General features: G+C 40.0%; 1 protein-coding gene across 9 annotated transcripts in view; it reads right to left on the reverse strand.

Moving 5' to 3' along the window:
- Positions 1-585: 585 nt before the first annotated feature.
- The window catches only part of slc2a9l2 (solute carrier family 2 member 9, like 2), a 97,533-nt gene continuing 81,703 nt past the window's right edge, over positions 586-16,415 (reverse strand). For all 9 annotated transcript variants that reach the window (XM_068720603.1, XM_068720602.1, XM_068720608.1 and 6 more), the window contains one exon: positions 586-1,664. In XM_068720603.1, coding sequence (XP_068576704.1) covers positions 1,422-1,664 — 243 coding nt within the window. In that variant the 3' untranslated portion in view covers positions 586-1,421. The remainder of the gene's footprint in view (positions 1,665-16,415) is intronic.

Genomic DNA, 16,415 nt, shown 5'->3' on the forward strand with positions numbered 1-16,415 from the left:
CTCTCTTCAACAATGCCATGTAGATACATGGACACCCCCTTTGCCACTGCATGACACACATACCTGTGTATCTGTGTCTATATGAGCGGGTGGGGAGTTAGCTCGACCAGCAGCGGACTTTGACATGTGGAGCACACCCTACTATGGAGCAAACTGTAACTGCTATCCAAAGGCTTGTCTGCCTGTGTTCAGATCACCTCCTTCCCTGGCTCCAGCCATCTGGTGGGAAGCAGCCTTGGCTCCTTTCAGATTTGGAGAGGCTCCAAAAAATTGTCCCCTTGAGCTTTCCTGCACTCTATGCGTTCTGTCTCTCTCTTGTTGTCTATATTGGGAAGTTAACCAAGACATCAGCATTAGGGTTTTAATCCTGCAAAATATGTCTCTCATCAGACACATGTCTGCCCCCTTCTCATTATGAAGCTGCTTTGAGACGACGACAACAAAGATGAAATCTGACCAAGATGATGTTGCATGCTGCTGCAGCTTGTCTGATTCAGACAAGTTTAATCAGTTCCAAGTCCAAAGTGTGTGGTGAGGAAATATGAATACATTAGATCTGGATTGATAATGGCAGACAGTGGTGGGTGAGGGTAAGAGGAATATTTATTTAGGTCATTACAGTTGACAGTTTACAATTTGTTTTTGGTCATGGTGTGCTTTTTTGTCATTTATTTGGGAAGGTGGTCCTCTAAATTTAAGGTTGAGAACTCCTGTGCTATAATAAATATTTTTATAATAACAATAGGTCAAATGACGATGTGTAATGTGAAACTTGTCTTTCGTAGTTCAGTACCCAGAGAATTATCACCCAACTTTGCAGTTCCCCTTCTATGGAGCGTTTCAGCTTCTGGAAACAGAGCTACAAAAATGGGAATATTGGATTTACATTTGTCAGGTGGACACAAACAAGACTCCAAATAAATGCTACTGTTTCTGTATCTGCTGGATGTGTAAATAATCCACTGTTTGCTAACACACTGGCCATGTCTCTGCTGTACTCCACGAGGTGATGATATGTCAGTGTTGTGTTTATGCCATGTTTTCATCAATCCCAAATCGCCCCAACAAATCCGTTAATGCAGATTTAAGTTTTAAGTAAGTACATCAATATTTTAGTCGAGCCCCCTTCAGCACATTATTATCCCTTTTGTAATCTAGGGTTTCTGCCATTTATGATAGTTTTACACTGTATATTAACTTTTAATGAAAACATGAGACATAAAAAAATTATTACTGTAAACAAATATTCCCAAATATTCCAGTCATACAAAACATACAAAATACAGAAATGCATTTAAACAAAAGATTTGATCACACATTTCATTTCATTGACCACGGTCATTAAATAAATATGTACAACAACAAATACTTCTAGTTTAAATTTCAACTTTGTTTCTTCACAATTTGTGTTGTTTGTTCGGCTAGAAGGAACTTTCCATCCTGATGACGTCTTGGACTTTTCCATTGATGTCAGGCTTACTGGACAGAACCAGCTCCATTTCATGGCCAGGGGAGGGGACAGGGATTTTGTTAATCTTGGCAAAGCTCTGACTGATGTCCATGAATGTTTTATTTTTGGTCTCAGGGAGGACGACATAGAGGTAGATAGATCCCAAGATGCAGACCACCACAAACACCAAGAAGGCGAACGACTGCAACTTCTCCTACACAAACAGAAAACACAGAATTAGACAGATTCGATTCATCTGTGTCTAGATACAGCAGACATTTTCTGAAAGAACTCTGTAAAAGGAATGAAAATGTCAATATCAAGCCCCAAGAATTACCATAACTTCAACAGTAAAATGAACTGACAGTTTAATTTCACGAATTTAGATTGTCCTATTTTAGCATTATAAGCATTTGATGATTACTGCTCTCCCCCAAATCCTGTCATTTTTCACCCATCCTAAACTCTTGCCAACTCCAGAGAGATGTTTGTCTGTGACATCTGTTTTGTCATCTGTGTGTGTCATGCTGGGAATGGTATAACATCCCCACAATTTACCACTTAAAAGGTCCTACAGGCCTGTGTATGAGGGTACGTGCAAGACATGTCCGCTTCAGACTTTTGAACAATGTAAGTCTAAACGCTAACCTTGTCCAGTGTGTTATGCCAATAATAGAGATTAGTGACAGATTTAAAAATACATACTGACTGATTACCCAGAGGGAGATTTAGAGTTTAAGAGAGGTGTGTGTGTGTGTGTGTGTGTGTGTGTGTGTGTGTGTGTGTGTGTGTGTGTGTGTGTGTGTGTGTGTGTGTGTTTGACATGGGGTGGGGGGAGAGAGAGAGACAGAGAGAGAGAGAGAGAGAGAGAGAGAGAGAGAGAGAGAGAGAGAGATATGAAGAGGAAGAGATTTTGCATGAGTGGACTTGACTGACCCCCACCAGTGTGTCTCTGAGCTATAATACCTTGCTCATGAGAGGACAGAACTCAAATGCGGCACTATGTAACTGGTATTAGAAATGCAGTGTCCAAACAACCATGACCTCAATGAAGAACTATTTACTGCTTTGATTTCAACTGTTACATCATCACTGCTGTTAGTCTCTGACACTGTTTTCCTCTGTTGAGCGTATTTTATAACAGCACAACAAAAAAACAGAGCATCGTGAAAAGCCCCGACCCAGTTTCCGTGCCACCTCTCTGACGTAACGCTCATCTGCAAAGTTAGCAAATTCCTCAGAAAACACTGCCTTCCTCTCCCAGTTGTCATATTAGATGAGTCATGCTACAAACAGGACATTTCTGTGACCACTCCGTCTGTCATTAATCAAATTTTAGCAAGCCCCGTGGATTGAGGAGAATGAGACAGCCCCATCTTTGATGCAGGGATAAGCCTTTGAGCTGCTATGGTGGCTCAGCTAGGTTGAACTTGGTTCACACACAAACAATTAGGCATGCACATAAGGACTCATGAAGACTGAGTGGCTGTCGTCAAACACAAACATGAATTATATTTTCACGTCTCATGTTCAAACACATGTTGCACCCAGAGTGACATAAAGAATAGAGGTGGCATTTGCAGTTATGGGGAACCCTGTGTGTGTGTGTGTGTGTGTGTGTGTGTGTGGGGGGGGGGGGGGGGGGGGATAAGACAGAACAGTGCAAAACTGGGTTGAATAGTACAGTACCAGACAGGACCGGACCGACTAGGACAGGCCATTGCAGGATTGGATGAGACAGGACAGAACAGGAGGCGACAGGAGATCCGGGGTCTCACTTCTAACCGTTATGTATGCACACAACAGGGCCTGCGATCACCTTCACGGAAACTCTGACCCATGCGTATGAACATTTTGGAGACACAGATGTTAAATTGAAGCCAGACTGTAGAAATTTGACTTCATATGACACATTACTTTGCACTTATATATCCTCTTTATCATAACCAGCGGTGGTATTTCTGCTTGTGAGCCATAACAATGAGAACATTTCGATTGTAAAAGATATAAACCATCTCAAACCTCAAATCAATTTTGCTTAATATTTAATCAGCGCTGTCTGCTCTCCTCAGCGCAGAGGAGGAGAACTACCGACACTCGTGTGCTGCTTTCGAGCAGCTGATGAAATTATACATATATAAGATAACGTCAAATAGCGTTTAAGAACTGCAGAACAGAGCATCAGCAGTTTTCAATAATCTTCTAATACTGTGCATATATCACCAAGTTTGATCTTAGTTTTTAATACGTTTTTGTAAATAAAATCGCTGCAGTGAACACGACTTTATTGATTACTTTATGGTTAATTCCATAGTGACAGCATACCGTACAGAGACAAACTGTAAACAGCTATCCGATGCGAGTATCAGAGTTTACGGGAGCAGAGGAGTCACCATGGTGACTGTCACACACCACCTGCATATAACGATTGTGTAAATTAGCATAGTCTGGAAATAAAGCTTTCGTACAATCACTCCATACCCTCATCATCAGTCCTAGTTATAATGCCATAAGAAAATATCAATGAATATATAAATAAATAAATTGTGTTCACCTATCAAGCTTCTTTTTTTAATTGAAGATACTTATCATAATTTCAGGAGCAGGACCTCTCCTCAACCCTACCACTTCCTGCATATCCATAAATACCCACTCCTCCTGTTCCGCTCTCCTATTCGGTATCCCTCCCTCCCTCCCTCCCTGTTTTTTCTCCTCCTCTCTCTTTCTCTCTCCTCCTCTCCTTTACGTAGGGTCCTAAGGGGGTACGCCGTGCCCGGGTCCTACGGCGGATATTCTTTGGCATACATGCATTTCCTTCTGCAAACATTTAGCGAGGAGCCTACGCACTGTTTTATAAATGAGACCTCTGGGCAGTACAGCGCAGAACGACACAGTCTAGGACAGAGCAATGCAAGTCAGGTTGGGATAGTTGGGCCAGTACAGTGCAGAGTGGGACAAGACAGGACAGAATAGTGCAGGACAGGATGGGACAAATATGATGGAAAAGAACAGCACAGAATGGTACAATCTAAGGCAGAGCAAGGCAAGACAAGATGGGATAGGCCAGAACTGTACAGGATGGGACAAGACAGGACAGTACAGAACTAAACAGAAAAAGAACTGTGTATGATAGGACAATCTAGGATAAGACAAGATGTACAGAATGGTACTCTGACAGAACAGAGTAGTTTAGGAAAGCAGAGGAAAGGACAGAACGGGCCAGGACAGGGCAGGACATAAATGTTTAGGGTGGGACAGCCTACGATAGAACAGTGTAATTTAGGTAGAAAAAGGACAGGCCAGTGCAGGACAATCCACAACGGAAAGGAATAGAAAAGAATAGTGCAAGACAGGGCAGGAAGGGACACTCTGTGAGAAAATAGACAAGCCGGATAGGAAGAGCTACAGCAGGACACTAAAAGATGGGACCAGACAGGACGAGATGAGGCAGGTCAGGATGGAACAGTGTAGGACAGGACAGCCAAAGATAATACAGTACAAGACTGAAAAAAACAGAACAGGACCAGACGGCGTACGACAAAAAGGACAGAATGGGATAGGGCAGGACAGGACAGGGTTAAAGGAGAAGAGAATGTTCAAACACCCACCGTAGGTCTAAATCTGATGAAGACACTGTACAAATGTCACGGCCCAGAAACTGTCCATCGCTGGAAGATATACTGTCACGGTCACTGGTTTCTGGAGCAATAGTGAGTCATCATTGGTGGGGTGTAAACTGTGTGCTGTGGTGGTGGGTTATTTGCATTTGTGTGGGCATTTATTGATTGTGTTGAATCTTCCCAGTGGGAGGCTCACTCAAAGTCAATGTCTGCGGTGCTTAAGAGACTAATCTGTACATAAGATTAGACTGCAAATGTCCACCCAGGGCTGTTTGACATTTTATGGATTACCATATGTCAATGCTGTCAAATGGGAACACCAATGGAAAGACATACAATCATTTCAGTTATGGATCATATGTAGCTACGATAATCTTAGCTCATTAGCAATGCATACAAATAGCATACGAACTCAGTGTACTAATGATTGTGATTGGGTTGATGGCTCATTTGTCTTTATAAATGTCATCAACAAACAACTGTTGTTATTGCTCCATTTTATATTTCATAGTTTCAATAAATCACCTGTATGCCAACTGCATTTAGTCCAATGTTTGAAAGTAACTGGAGAAGCTCAGTAAATGCTAAAAAGTGACTAAATCACTGAAAATGACCCTCAACACTGATCAATACATTACAACGGATAATTCCAGAAAAATTTATCATATATCATTGATGTTACGTAAAAGAACATGCATCTCTAAAACATCAACTATTTTTATGAATTTCGAAAAGTTCAACCCTTATTTGAAATAAAAAATATAATCAGAGACTTCACAAGACATCACGCTATGCTATGCTGTAATGTTTGTGATTTCACAGAAATAAATTATTGAAAAACATCGAGACAAGCTCATTCTTGATTTTGAAAACAGTAGTTAACAATCTCACCACAGGATCCATTTAGAATCTGTTCTGGAGATTGTTTCATCAATCAATGTAATTTCCATTTCTACCTGAAGGGACGACCCCTAGAGGGGTTACAGTTTATGGGTTCAGAGAAGATTCTCTTTGTCATGGAAATAATGAACTAAAACAATCCCACATGCATATCCCAGTGATGTGGTTTTCAGCAGTACTACGTGATAGTAATTTAGATGCTGTTTAGGATGACTCTGTAATGCATACATTTCCATGATCGACCGCCGCCTGGATTATAAAGTGGAGTGAAGGCTAATGCACTTGCACGTGATAGTCACAGTTCCCATCTTTCTTTTTATTAATCTGTTAATTTACATTAATTTGTGAGTGAAAGTTGTCATAAATTCTGTCTTAACGTTTGCTCATAGACATAGGCGCAGTCCACTGTTTCTATTATTTCCAGTCTATTTCTTCCTAATGCAGGTTTGTGTTTAATGTGAACCACAAGAAAACCAAGTAAAGGACAGTCTAAGAGATCTATGTGGAAATATTAAACCAATTGATGGTGCTTGGTATTCACCGGAGTGCATGAATTATCATGATTTCCTTGTGGAAAAAATGTAAGAGATTACTGTTCAAAGAATATATGTTGTATTATAGATATGACTATTGCTATATGCTCCACTTTGTCTAAAAAAAGAAAAATGCATTCATAGATTTGAACTGAGTTTAAATTCACCTTGATATAGAGAATGTTGTTTTTTTGCCTTCACCTTAGACTTCCTTAAATGGATAAATAGTCCTTTCCAAACTGTCTGACACTACACAGAGCAAACTGCTGCGCATTTAAATTGAGACAATGAACATAACAGTGCTTAACATTGTGTGGTTGGAATTCAAAGATGAAAAAATTATTCAAAACTCTGAACAGGGAGGCAATAAATCACTTAATGAGCTTTCGTTCAACCTAAATAATTGATGCCAGAAGCCCAAAGGCGGGGTCAGGGGTGTGTCCCTCTACTAGAGACAATGACAGATAGTTGGCTTGCAAGTATCAGAAGTTCTGAATGAAGTGATATTAATACTGTTGGAAAGGCAATCAAACAACCAGAAAGTGATGCTAACGACTACTAAGACACACAAAACAGCTGCAAACAATGCCTTTACGTCTGTGTCCAGGGGCCCGTTGTCTCATAATCGTTCAATGTCTGTGGGCTAGCAGCTATTCATTATTTGACTAATTAAAGTTGTTTATTTGTATATTTTTATTTGCCAAAACAAATAAGCAATTTAAAATGTTCTAAACCAACCCCTGCAGAACCCAGAGTTACACTTCAGTGGCGGCTTGTATTGGTGGGAGAGGGATGTGACAATGCAGCGGTGAAATGTCTGAACTGGGGTCAGAGTTGGTTTCAGGTGCCAGTCAGTAACCAGTGAGTGGCCCCGGCAAAACCCCAATCAACAAAGATAACTGCAATATTTGTGGCATTGGATGGCCCTCTGTCTCTTTTACACTTGTCTGCTCCTTCCTTGCCTTGGTCAGCCTTGGTCATTTATATGACCTTCCTGACAACACAGCAAACACCATCTGACGTCGAGAGCTCCGTGCCTGGCAGAGTCTCGCGAGTTTTGCTTTGCTGCTTTCCGGGCCCCGCTGGGAGCCAACACCTACAACATGCTACTGGAGACCAGGCCATATTGCTGGGCCCGCTGGAAGGAAGGGAAGCATGCAAGAACCAGAACCAACTGTCAGACCCCTGCTGCAGTAAATGAGAGGTTTTTTATAGGGAATCTGGTGCTCAGAAACACACCACAGGACCACAGGAAAACTAATGACACTCCTGTCAGCCGCAGCTGTACTTTGGGTTTACTGCAGATTAACATATTAGCATCCTAACGTGGTTAATAACATAACATTATACCTGCCAAACATTAGCATGTTAAGCTTTGTTAACTTGGCTTTCTCTCCATGTAAATGTGAGAAAGTATGACGTAGTAAATGTTTGCCATAGTTTATATTTGAGAATCAGGCAGTGTTTTCATTCTAAACACATTTCTTATCTTATTAAAATGTAATGTTATTGTTCTTAAATTATAAAGTTGTTTGTTAAATGCTGTGTTGTTAACATCCCCTCCTTAATTAGTACACGTTATAGCCCAGTCGGCAGAAACATGTGTCAAAAAAAAATCCACAGCTTACCCTTACAGTGTAAGTGTTATATCTTGACACCTCAACTTTAGCGATAACACACACACAACTATTGTTCCACTGGTTATTGGGGAGCTAAGCATCAAATGCAGAATACTGGTGAGAGTAACGGTATGTGTTGCACTTGTTAATCGGATCTGTTTTCTTGTTATATTTTTGTGCCCTGTTTTCGTTTCACCTTCGACAATTGACTGATCCTGTTAGAATAACAACCTCTGAGAAACCACGCTCTGTGTGTTTGATATGCCCTTTATCTTAGGTCTCTCTTTTTCTCCCACACATGACACTCTGGTGCAGCTGGCTGAAAGGACAAAATTAGGTTTGTCTGCAGGGGCCGCAGAGAAAACAGGCAGAAAACATTCGACGGAAGGTCAACCCAACATCAGTACAGCATGTCCAGCATGCCGCAAGCAAAGATTCACTTTAATCCCAAACTTCTGTGCTGACTTTTGTCTAACTTTTTCTGTTTCTCTCGATGGACATGCCCTTGGAATTACAGTGAGAGTAACAGTGGTGGGTGAATGCATGTGTGTGTGTGTGTTTGGCTGGAAACATGCATTTTAATAGTTTTAAAAAAAGAGTAAAGGTTGCAGCATCAGCAGTGGGCAGAACATAGAGTGGTGCAGGAATGAGTCCTAAAACCCAGAAATGAATCATTTTTGTACTTCAAGTTCCCTCATCTCAATGTAAATGAGTTTTTGGTTAGATGCCTGAACTAAAGTATTTGGTTAACACAAGCTTAAGAGACTTTAACGTTTTGTTGTACGATATAAAATACTTCAGTACTCCTCTGGTGAATTTTGAAGCTTTTAAGTGTCTTTAAAAAGGCGGTTGCAAAAATCATAAAAGTGTTCATTTGTTCATCATCTTGCTGAACAAAATGTGTGAGTTTCATGAACATTTGTTTGCCAGAGCTTATTTTCAACAATAATAATCCAACATCCAATGGAATAGTCCCATTGGCATTTTGTCGAGGGATCTAGTGCGATGCCAACTTCCGAGGTTGGCCTTCAAAAATACTTCATCCCTGCAGCACTCTATTGATTGAACAGCAAGAGGTGAAAAAAATGTAGCCAGTAGAGTACAAGATTGAACTTGTAATTGTGGTCCTGCTACCAAACCTCCCTCAACCTTGTGGAAGCCCTTCACTCAACTCAATGGCACCTTTTAGTGATTTGTTCACCATGACCACGTCGTAATCTTAATCTGTATCTGTAGTTCGAGAAGGTGCAACAAACATAATTTATGGTGGTTTAGCATCTCTAGATGACATACAGTAGCTGCAGCAGTAAAAGTATGCCATTTAATAACATGAGCTAAAATGTGAAAACTGTGCATCTGCACTTGTGCAAGAACAGAAATGTTCACCCTATAAAGTCAGCTGTAACGGAGACAGGTGTACAGTAATACAATGTAATTGCAATTGCCTGTATCGTTCCCTCACATTAGCTGTATTGTTGGATACTGCATAGTGATTTGTTAATGAATTTCAGAGTCCCTGCTCCTGTTTTCAGAACTTAACAAGGTTACGTCCTGTGCTAATGTCGTTTGCGCTTAACCTCAGCAGACTGGGACCGAAACTGAATCCTACTTGCAAAAGTCCTGATATATGCCTGGGGCTAAATACCTGCACCCAGCTGGATTGACTAGGGGTCAGACTCATTCCTGACTTACACAGCCATACATGCACACTATTTTTAGGCACAGAGGAGTGTTAAAAATTCAATACAAGATCGAGGATGGAGATAAAGCAGACAAAACGGCAATAACCGCTGGGTTAAACAAATTCCCAGCAGTAAGAATGGTTTAAGAGAAGATACAGGCACACACATTGACACATACATATTAGGCTTAATATACGTAACATCACAGTCTATCTATAATCTGTGTGATTAATATAAGCAGGTGAGTGCACCAACGCACCCACGATTATCTGAAAATATTCATGTATTATAGATTCTATAATGTCTGGTGCCTCAGTACTAAATATGTTGCAAATCACATGCAATTACTCAAAGGGTATTACTGAGCAGAGACATACAGTATGCATGTATATATTCGCCAGTATTAACTGTCCTTCCACTCAGAGCTTTGAAGCATGAATGTTTTCCTCCATTCAGTTTACGTCAGCCAATGTTTTGAGGGGTATATTCAAGGAGAAGTTGCTTTTCAAAAAAGCAATCTACTGTTTCCAAGATTGGACTTATAATCAGGTATGTAATAAATTATTTGTGTACCTTACTGTATATTCATTCAATCATAAATTGAATTGAATTTAAACAAACAAGCCTCGGGCTCTTTCTGAGAAGGCCGGAATGAAAAAGTGAAGAAGTGCTTGTAGAAGTTGAGAAAACAGTAGGTTTAAGAGGACATGGACTTCAGCATACATATCTATATTTTTTCAGCTCACGAAGATTGAAATGTCAAATGCCATTAGAGTCTAATGAGGGACAAGTGGGACATTATGACCAAGGGCAAAGTTCTGCTGAAAAGCTGAGCTGAACAATGTTCTCGACATAAAGAGCAATTATAAGGCAGACGATGGGACTTCTCTTTTACTATGAAATATAAAATTTACTTATAATCTGCCGTGTTTAATAATGTTTCTCTAAGACTTTTTTTGATGGTTTCTAGATAACAGCACATTGTATTTAGTTCAGGATCTTTTTTTAAATGAATGGATATTATTATTATTATTTTTATCACTGCGTAAATTAATGAATATTAACAATGGATGCACCTAACTTAACTATTTGGATATGAAATTGGTCGTTCATAGTAATGAACCCACCCTGTCTCTGCAGTTCCCCTCAGCTCTATGAAGTGTTTAAGCATTATTCAGTTCAATGGTTTGGTTTTGCAGCCCTCAACTTTACTGTTGTGATTCATTCTCATCAGTGTCATCTTTGGTAGTAGCAGGAAGCTCTTACCAGCAAAATAAAAACGACTTAAGTGGTGATATTAGGTCAGCATTGTTTTCACAGCTTATTTCCTCCGAGTGGCCAACAAAACCTGTTAATGCAGGTAACACCCTGAGAACAGAAACTATAGCAACAACTTAAGCCAGAGGTTCTCAATTATTTTCAGCCAAGGACCCCATAGAAGATAGAGATAATATACCTAGTGCACTTGAAAACATACACACACACACACACACACAGGCACAAACAACAGTCTTTCACTCTTAGTGCATACAGTACACATGTATATCATTCATCATTCAAATTGCAATGAATGAATCTTCTCATGCAGGCAGACCTCTGGGTCCCCAGACCACAAATTGCACATCACTGCCTTAAACAACTGTTTACATAGATATAAAACCAATACATGTGCAAATTCTACTACTACACTACTGCTATGTTAGAGAGAGACTGAAAAGGTCAAAGAGACATGTAGAAACATTTAAAAGAGGTCAAACTGCAGATGAAGTCCACTCAGTGAATCACTTAGCTAAAGACCTTGAGAAAAGACACAGGTATACTGCAGAGAAACAGAAAGGAGAAGGATGCATCACTCAGAGGAAAGAAGCACAGGGCAGTAAAATAAAGAGACAGACTTTTTTAGTTGTGACCAAACTAAAATCTCACATTGATTTTTCCTCCCTGCAATTCAAACAACCTCTATACTTGTCTATCTATGGTATACTCTATAAACAGTAAGAGCTGATGTTTACTATAAGGTATCAATACAAATGTAGTGTATAGAAGCGATGATTCATCGGATTGTTTTTACAGGAATGTGACCCGTATTCATCGCCTATTGATCGAGATGGATGTAAAGATGTGACAAGCAGAGATGATACAGATCTGTGAAGCATCAAAGTACATCGCAGCCAGTTGAATCCAACCAGTTAGCATAAAAAGTGGACTCATTAAGGTTAAGCATTAAGCAGCTGAGGAAACATTAAAGACTGCTACAAATCCCAATCTTCACACTCACAGACCTTTTGTGTTCCCGCATAGTCCGTGAGGGTTTAGGGCTGTTCCAATGTCAAATTGTTGAGTGCTTGAGGGCTCTCTTGCAGACATTCCATTTCAAGTTTCAATTAGTTTTAATTACCTACAATTCATAGTGTTGTGACACCCGCAGGCTCAGCCTCGCAGGTTCAATTTGCAAAGAAACATTAATATTAAGGATTTAAGATAAAAACATAAAAAACATGAAATCAGAGGATATTGAGTCTGTTAACGAGTACCTACCATAACGAGTAAACAGATTATTTGACAATTACCTCTCGTCTCATAAAACAAGAGCCTGCAATTTGTTCAAATCAGGCAATAAACAACACAAAGTAAAAACCCACAATTGTACATAACATGATTTGGTGTTATCAAACATGATATGTTGAACCATTTTAAACCCTAGCAACTCCCTCCTCATTTTCTTCTTCTCCAACCTAATAAAAACCCTCAGAAACGAGCAAATGCACATAATCAGGCTCATTATCTTGTTTACAGATTCTCACATATCAGATAAATCCGCCGGAACAAAAAGTCCCTTCTTCGTCTCTCCTTTTCCAGAGCTTGTCTAATTAATTAAGAGCGATTGTTTTTGTTTCTCCCATGAAGCAGCACTTTAACAAGTCTTGGAAATAATGGGAGTATCAACAGAGTAAATCTGCTGATTTTGATTTTCATCAATGAAAACACGGTGCATTAACCGTAAACAAGGTCCTCTTGTGACAAGCACAGCTCGGAACATGCTTGTTATGATATGGAAATGAAGAGACAAATAAGGATGAAACATAAATAAGCGGCCGATTTTGCTGTAATGCTGTAATTTGCATTTGTGTAATGGAGTTTCAATCTCACTATATAACATTCTCACTGTGTGGTTAGACCTCTGGGCCTGATTGGGAGGGGCTAAATCAGCTGCTCACCGGCATGATGGAAACCATTCAAAGTACTCACACTTACTGCAGAAAGTGGCACACATTTATAATTGTCATAACAGCATGCAAAATATTGATCACATGTGTTGTTCTTCCTATAGGATATGACAGATGTGCTACTCCACATAAGTGGGGCATGACAGAATCATATCCTCTAACCCCCTGGTACCAACCTGCGATCCGACCTTGGTGTTGTCGGACACCCTCAATCAACATCCTTTTGAGAAAGTGCAAAAGAAAGTGTTGTTGCTCAAGACAGCCTTGCCTTGGCCTTGGCTGGCAAACTGCAGATCGTTCTGGTCCACAAGTTTGTTCCAGAGCTGTCCGGGATGTTCCTGCAAGCTAAGCTTTTAGTGCCCACTTTAGTGCCCACTGTGATGAGTTTCTCCATGCAGAGATGGTGGTGCTAATCTCAGTCATATTCTTAATAAGAATGTACTGTCCAGTGTGTTTGCGTTGCTCTCACTGATCACTGATTGTGGTCTGGCCCTAGAAAGGCTAAGCTCTGTGCCTCCCCCACTGGTTCGTAGAGGATTGGTTGGCTTATTGCTGTAAAAGGGTGAATGTCCTCAGTGGCCACAGATCCTATTCTACTCAGGGCAAATCACAGACCTTGTTGAAGGAGGTATCAATTCAGGACGTTTGACACCTCAGACTCAGAGCAGATTACCTCGGGTACTTAATCCCTTTGGGGTTGTCTGTCGGGATAGTCAGGTTGGCTTGTGAGGGCAGCTCTCCCTATCGCCTAAAGACACTAAAGTAAATTCAACAAGACAGAAGTTTCCTGCCTCTTTTTTTTTTTTTTTTTTTTTTTTTTACAATATTTTAACTCTAACGATGCGACTACAAGGAGGCAATGCATAAACTAAAACACGCTTTGGATTCAGGGCTCCTGGGGAGCATTAACAGGATGAGAAGACAGCACCAGGATGTTTACCTTGAGGTGGGTTTAAGTCCTGTAGACCAAGTGGAAAAAATGCATATTACATCAGTCACGTCTCACTATCATCATACTTACATCACAGAGAAGTTTGAAAGCTCTTTAGTTAATGTAGTCAGTGATAATTACACTGACACTGAATAAATCATTTCAAGATGAATATATTTTCAATCAATGACATTTTTGTAATCTTTCCAGCTACTCTTAGGAAAATAAGCTAAAAATACAGTATTTATCTATTTACCTGATTACCTCGTGTAGTTTCACCGAAGGAACTAAATAAAGACATGACAGAGACATGTCATGTATAGTGATGATTTTTGGCACCTTTTCTGTTAAATTTGAGTTCTTCTCACTTAAGAAAACTATGCTGCTTGATCAATAAATTCAACTAAATGTGTATTTGTATTTAGACATCAGTTTATAGGACTTACATACACAATTCAAAGTTATCATATTAGAATATGGTAACAAAGTGACATGCTAATTGTGCTCGTCATCTGCAAGAGTAAGATCCAAAAGGGCCAACATGGTAAGAAATGGTAACCAAATATACGTTACGGAAATTGTTTCACAAAAAGGTACAGGCCAGCTTACTGTAAGCCAACTTTTTACTGACACAAAAATGGCTACAAAATGGTCAATTATCACATTGAATAAACTACAGGGATAGCCTGTAAAAACTAATTTACTCATATATTACTCATATATAGGCCTATAAACAAATAATTAAATAAATAGATTAAAGCTTATGCCAACATATAAAATAAAAGACATGGCTTCGTGACCGTCTACCTATCAATATCCTCTCGTGCATTTCAGCACCCGGGACAGCGCCAAATTGTTTTGTTAATATATAATTAGCAAAACCAAAAAAACAATACATTCGAACACCACAGGCACTACTTTGCTTTAGGATTTTTTGAGCGCCCTGTATAGAGAATAAATCCCACACAGATTTCGAACACCAACATAAAATAGCACACAGTAATTATATTGCACTATGAAGTAAACTGATTTCAGACACAGCCTATGAGTGAACAGTCTGAATGAAAAATTAAAACCTCTACACCCAGAAGACCAGGAAGAAGGCAAATAGGATCATCAAAGATCCAAATCACCCTAGCCACAACCGGTTCCGCCTGCTGTCGTTTGGCATTCCGGTCTCGGACCACCAGGCTCAGGGACAACTTCATCCCACAGGCCAGAAGACTACTGAGCTCGTGAGCTCTTGAACCCATCACATGAAACTTTATTCACACCGCACTAGTGCATATTACCTTATTACTTTTACTAGCTATTCATACCTACCAAGGTGCCAATATCCTCTAACACCAGCAAACCCAATTCTAAATTGTACAAACACTACGTTTCCTTAAGATGGTGCTTCAGTAAAGAGATTGTAAAGTGAAAAAAACTTAAGTTAAAGGAATGAAAATGAAAATGTGAAAGAAAGCGTCCAAGAGTACTCTGAGGCAAAAGAAAGAGAGAGGAAGAGGGAGAGGCAGGGGAGAGACAGAGGAGGTAAAATGAGAGGAGGCAGTGATGCGGAGCCGCCTGGAGCAACAGTCAGGTTTTAGAGGTTGAAAGAGGACCCTGCAGTTTCCAGGAAAAACATTCCAGTGTCAGACACTAATACACTCTTCCGTCTGAAACTGTTGTAGGTGCTAATAATACTCTAAAAACACATTTGCCCTCCTTAAAAAGGAGTTCTATCTCGGGTCCCACATGAAGCACTTCAAAGATGCCCATTTTGGCGATTTAATAATAGAAAGGGAGCATTCCACAACAGAAAGCCAAAAATCAAACCCACTTCCGTTTTAACAACCAGCAACTACAGTTTCTACAAGGCTTTGAAAGTGCTTCTGTGTCTAATATTTTATATTCAGCTTCCCTGTGACATCTCAAGTTTCATCAGTAACACCTTGCTTACAAGGCTGAGCAGCAAAAGCAGCATGTCAGCAGCACAACAGTCAGTGTCCACACGGGATCTTTTCAGTACTGCTGGGCACTCTGACAGAGCTCACAACCCAATACCAAGGTCATGTACTGAAATCAATCTGCATAAGAGATAAAAAAAAAAAACCCTAACTAAACATGATGTAGTTACATGTTTGATACTGCATCAACATTTTGAAGAGGCCAAGACATCCTGAGTTTAATTCCCTAATATGGGCCAAGCTCTAATGGAAGCAGTATCTCCACATCTCGTATTGTTAGGTCAGGTCTGAATTTAAAAGCGCTCTTCACCAAAGCTAAGAGGACCAAAGCGCAATTCCATTACATTTAGGTAAACAAGTATGAAGCAGAGAACAACAGTGAACAGCTTGTTTGTATAATCCAGTACTGGTATTCAATTTACTAAAAAGGAACAAAAAGTACTGCGCATGTTCCGTCAGAAACACTCTGATCATTAAGATAATAGCATTAGTGAAAAGCCT

Source organism: Cebidichthys violaceus, unplaced genomic scaffold (assembly GCF_023349555.1).
Source record: "Cebidichthys violaceus isolate CVI_PGR_0920_01 unplaced genomic scaffold, fCebVio1.0.p SCAF_25, whole genome shotgun sequence".
NCBI lineage: Eukaryota > Metazoa > Chordata > Actinopteri > Perciformes > Stichaeidae > Cebidichthys > Cebidichthys violaceus.